The sequence below is a fragment of the Vipera berus genome (assembly GCF_964194415.1).
Source record: "Vipera berus genome assembly, chromosome: 3".
Lineage (NCBI taxonomy): Eukaryota > Metazoa > Chordata > Lepidosauria > Squamata > Viperidae > Vipera > Vipera berus.
Window position 1 is genome coordinate 188793153 of NC_138204.1, and position 6000 is coordinate 188799152.

Sequence of the window (6000 nt, forward strand, 5' to 3'; positions counted from 1 at the left end):
TTTATTCTCTAATCTATGTGCAGGTCTTTCTATCTTGTATCTTTCCATGGCTCTTTGTACCACTTGTAGTTTTTGTATCGATTGTGAGGTTAGTGTCCATGTTTCACTGGCATATGTTACAGCAGGTAGCACACACTGATCAAAAACCTTTCACTTCAGGCATAGGGGGAGGTTGTTCTTGAAAATTATGCTTAGCTTGCCAAATGCCTGACAACCACATTTAACACATCATTCAATTTCCTTTATTGTATCACCTTCCACTGAGATCTGTTATATGTAGTGGTCTACTTCATCTAGTTCTTCTCCAGTTATATAGTTAATCTCAATGTACACATGTTGTACTTTGACAATAAAGGTTTATATATAAAAAAATCTTTCTTTGGTGAATGTATTAAACATAACCTGGCTCTTTTTCAGGTTTATTTTTAAGCCACATGGTTCTCCGGCTTTGTACAGCTCTTGTATGTGTCTTTGGAACTCTTCTGGGTCTTGTGAGAAGAGAACAACATTGTCTGCAAATCTTAAGTGATTTAAGTAGGCACCATTGATTTTTATTCCATCTTTTGCCCAGTCTAGTTTTCAAAATACTTCAAGGCAGGCTGAGAAAAGGATAAGGTGATATTGTATCACCTTGTCATACACCGCATTCTATGTTGATTTCCACTTGAAGATCATTAAGACAAATTGTTGCCATTGTTTTTTCATATATTGTTTGTAATAAGTTTATGTAAGCAGTGTTTACGGCTTGATCAATGCCTTAATTATTGCTTGCTGGAATACTGAGTCAAACATCTTTTCATAGTCCATGAAAGCCAAGAAAAGAGGCATGGTGTACTCATTGTGCCTTTCAATGACTTGCTGAACAACCTGGATGTGAGCCATTGTGCTATAGTCACTTCTGAACCCTGCTTGCTCCTTTGGCTGTACATCATTTAATGTTCACAATATTCTTTTTGCTATTATCTTGGTGAAAACTTGAAGATAACTGAAAAAAGGCTTATTGGGTGATAGTTCTTTAAATCATCTTGAGCCCCTTTTATGTGTATAAGAATCACTTCAGCATTTTTCCATGCTTCAGGTATTTTTTCTTCTCTGCGGTATCTCGAGTATAGTTTTGCTAGTATCTTGTATAAACTGTGACCACCAGTTTTCAGCATTTCAACCATAACAGAGTCATTTCTTGAAGCTTTGTCATTTTTCATTAATTTTATGGCACTTGATACTTCCTCCATACTATAGTTGGCATTTCCTCTTTGTGGGTGTTGTTACTTTTGAGTTATCTTAATCATTGTATAGCTCAGAATTGAATTTTCCAATTATTTCCAACATTTCCTATCTTGTTCTACACACAGAGCCATCTTCACATTTTAGTGCAAAAATCTTCCTTCTTACATTTATAGCTTGCATTTTGGTCCATTAATCCCTTTGTTTTCTTCAATTGCCTGTTTCACAAGCTTCACATTAAACTGGTTTCTTCTTGGATACATTTTCTTATGGCCTTGCAAAGTTCCACATAGTCTAGTTTTTTACTGAAAATTCCACTATTCTTCATTGTCTGTCATCTTTTAATTAAATCTATAGTTTCATCAGAGATTTTTGGCTGTACAAAGTGTTTTCTGGTGGGGTTATAGATGAAGCAGATTCAAGGATGTTTTTGACTATTTGTTCATTTTGGTTCATAATCTCTTCCAAATCTTGCAATAGGGAAAAGTGATTTGATAGATTAATCTCAAAAATCACTGTTCTTTAACAACTTTTCACTATTTTTTGTGTGTGAAGTCTTTATCAGTTTCATACACTCTTTTTGACAGTCCATCTTCACTTTAGCTTGTACCATTCTATGGTCACTTCCAATGTTAAAATGATTGATGACATTACAATTGCAGAATAGGGTTTTATAACTTGACATGATGTAGTCAATTTTGCTTGTGTACCCAGATGGACTCTTCCATGTCCATTTTTTCTTGTAAAATTAGATCATGATATAAAGTTCCTGTCCTTCAGCAAAATCTAGTCTGTCACCTCTATTATCTCATTCACCACTTCCTTACGGGCGAGTAGCTTTTTCTCCAGGTATTGTTCTTCCTATTCTTGCATTAAAACTCTTCGACCACATGATCACTATAGCTTATTGTCGGTGCATAAGCTTGGATGATTTGAAGTTTCTATTGTTTGTTCAATTGAATGATGCATTGGGCTACTCTGTCTGATATACTTTCAGTTTTGGGTTGATGACAAAAACCAACTAAAATACATTGTCCATCTTTGATACCGCTAGTTTAGAATAAATGTCTAGTCCTTTCAAATTCAACTAAATTTTTGCCTTTTTGTAGAGTTTCATATAATCCAATGATATTCTAATGCATATTGCTGAGTTCAATCAGTAGTTCTTCTACTCGAGCATCCTTTAAATTGTTTGAATATTGACTACTCCTATGTCCAAAATCCAAAGACAACCTGATTTAACCTGGTGATTCTTAGCATCCTCTATATTCAGACAGATCTTCCTGCTACTGCAAGTAGTTGCCCTAGGGCAGGCATGTCAAACTCGCGACGTCACATGATGTCACACGATGTATCATGACTTTTTTACCATTGCCAGGAATGGGGTAGGCACGGTTTTGGCATGAAGCATCCAGTCCGCAAGTTGGCAGTTTGACATCCCTGTCCTAGGGCCTCTGTAGGGCCTCTGGGGAATAAGGGCTGTTTTTGAGATTGTATTGGCATGTGAAAGGATCACAAAGCCCAACAGAAATATATTACATCAAAGAAATGTCAGTATAATTTGTTGCCTACAATTTGATCCAACTTATCATTTGTTTGCATGCTGAGAGTTCCAATGAATGTCAATAAAATTCTGCCGTTATCAATCTGTTCACTGTATTTTAGATGTAATTTACGTGCAAATCCCTTGTATACATTGTCTTTTCTATAGGAAATGTAATTTAATTATGAAGTCACAGAAACATCTGATATTGAATCAATCACATTCTTTGCATCAAAGCTTAGTCCAAAGTATATATAAGGACAGCATACAAATATATTATGTAGCAAACTAGGCAATCAATAGAGCGCTTATCCTATTAATCCTTAAATGCTTGCTAACAAAGAACTTGCTTAGTTCTTTGTTAGCAAGCCAAAAACTTTACACAAATATGAGCTGCCACTGCTGTGGCTACTGCCTGTAGATGGCCTTGGGCTAGGCTGAAACAGGAAATAAGATTTGTCCCATGTCTGGGACTAAGCAAGTGTATTCTGAATGCTTAACAAACATTTAACACATATCTTCCTTGCTTCTCAGCTAACAAAGAGAGAGAGAGAGCCTGTGGCCTAGGGGTTAAAACAACTGCTTAAGACGCAGTCGGCCCAGGTTCGAATCTCAGAAGGGTATGGCTGACTGATGAGAACAAATAACTTTGAAATGATCATATCGGTCTCCCTTTATTCTTTGTTAGCAAGCCAATATATATATATATATATATAATCACAGCTAGTTCAAGAAAATATGAAATAAGAATATGTGTTTGGAAGCTAATATAAAGTCACTTAATATCTTCTATTTAATTTTGAAAACTTGTACCAAAATATCTCATAAAATTCATTTAAAATTAAGGCTATGTTGCATTTTGGAAACAATTCAAGAAAATGTGCCAGATTATTATTGTGGTCCAGTCAATGGATTTGCTTTGATTTGTTTTCTTTGAACAGGACCAGATTGTTGGGGGCAATTAAGCTGACTTTGTAATAATGCTTCTTGGGGTGTGTGTGAAAGCCCTAATAAGCAGGCATATACATAGAATGAAGGCTATTGCTAAGCTTGTAAGCTGCCCTGAGTCTTCGGAGAAGGGCGGGATATAAATGGAATTTAAAAAAACAACAAACATTAAAGTCTATTTAAAATCAAAATAAAAAGGCTTTCTAGTTCTCAGGATAAGTGCCACATGTTCAAACAAACAAAAATTGAACCAACCCAAAAATATCAATAACAAAAAGCTTTCAAACACCTGCAAAACTTTTCTTTTAACACTGGTTTCTATTCAGAATGTATCAAGGCCACCATAACACAATGACAAGTATCTTTTATAAAGTGTCTCATCTAATTATAAAGTTAAATTACAGGGTCCTTATACAGAAAACACAATAATAGCAATGAGTGTGGAAATGGCTAAATTCCCAACCAAATCATCCCTATTAGCTTCTATTCATGACTTGAATTATGCCTTCTCCATAACATTCAGTATTTACTTACCATTACATTTTTGAAGCATTGCAACTTCCTGCTGACATTAATCCATTCCCCAAAATAGAACATTCCAGCCTTTTCTCTGTTAAACATGTAAGCCATTCAGATGTCTTTCTTGAACTTGAAAAGAGCAAGAAAGCTAAGAAGCACAATCAGGCTGAATGAGAGCTCATTTTTGAAAAAGCAAAGATGCATTCTCTTGGTCTAGTAATTAAAAGAAAAAAAGAATGGCCACCTACCTTGAAAACAAACATTTCATGGCGGAGGATGGCTAGAGTATTGAAATTTCCATCACAGATATTGGGTTTGACACCAGGGTAGGAGGGCTTATCCCCTGTGGGTGGCCGTGGAGCTTTAGCCCTGTCATTCTTCCTAGGATCAGCAGGAGGGACAGAATGATGTGGAGGTACTGTCGGCAAGGGTCTTGTTGGTGGCGGGATTCTGTCAGGTGGACCTTTAAATGAGAAAGAAAACTCTCATAAGATTAATATACAGTAGCCTCATAATATTGGATTTTATGAACCAAGATAATGCTAATTTTATAAAATACCATAAGAACGTGATGACATAATGTATTATTAGCAAGTTAAATTATCAGAGAACTCAACACTGAGTTATTTTGGAGGATGGCAAAAAGCATTATATTAAGAAATGGAAAAGCTATATTATTGTCAAGGAAATGTGTGACCTATCTCTTTTACAAATATAAGGGAGTAGTAAGATGGTAACTGCAGAGTGATCTCCTGCAGTACTGTGATCTCTTATACTATTCATATTATAGTAGTGAATTCATTGGTAAACTGGTGGCTATTGATAAGTATAAAATGCTGTATAAGGATTTTTTCCCCTTTTCTTTCTTAGTTTGTATTTTTTTGTTTCTTTTTTAAGATATTTTTTCTTACAAAAATAAAGATACTAGAAAACAATTATTTTAAAAAAATTATTTTGAATTCTCACAATTTTGAAGGTTAACTGTTCTCTTTTTTAGCATTTACTTACTAATTATGAAATAATTAAGAAGAATATATTAAGCATTAATCTGTGCTTAAAATTTAAATAATCACATTGAATAGTTTATTAAGGTTGTAGCCATATAGCCTTCCCAAGGTTTTTTTTTTCCTTTTTCAGACCAACTGTCCAGATTCCTTTGTTACAGAGAGATGTTTTAATGTACTATGCACACATTTGAATTGTTATATTTAAGGCTAGATTATGGAAATTTAACTAATTAGGACTAGTTACATTTGCATAATTCTTCTCAGTTGAATCTTTGGTTACTCTATGCCTGTTAAAATTTATTCTACTTTTTTTCCCCCATTAAATCATGTCAAAGTTTTAGAGAGTGCCTGGACAATTCTTGGAAAGGGCTTTCAGAAGTGGTTTGCCATTCCTTCCTTCTAGGGCTGAGAGAAAGTGATTTGCCCAAAGCCATCCAGTTGGATTTGTGCAAAAGGTGGGGCCAGAACTCATAGCCTAATGCTTTAACCGCTACAACAAACTGGGTCTCCCACTTTTCTTGACTGATTATAAATTGCTGAGCTATGGCTATTTTATATTATGCGGGTGTTTGTATGTGGATCTTTGGTTATTCGGGTTTTTCCCCGCGTAGAACTAAAGTTGTAGGCGCAACGTTTCGACGGAATCCCATCCGTCATCATCAGGCTGGTGGCTTTAGCTTCCTTCTTCTGGGAGAAGCATGTGGCTGTTTGTTCCTCTTTTTTAAACTGCCAGAGACTATAAAGCACTCTCTGGCAGTT

General features: G+C 35.4%; 1 protein-coding gene across 1 annotated transcript in view; it reads right to left on the reverse strand.

Annotated features, from left to right (window-relative positions):
* The window catches only part of MMP16 (matrix metallopeptidase 16), a gene marked incomplete at both ends in the record, with an annotated part of 169740 nt that overhangs the window by 48653 nt on the left and 115087 nt on the right, over positions 1–6000 (reverse strand). Inside the window, one exon of the mRNA XM_081322723.1 lies at positions 4483–4697. Coding sequence (XP_081178849.1) covers positions 4483–4697 — 215 coding nt within the window. The remainder of the gene's footprint in view (positions 1–4482; positions 4698–6000) is intronic.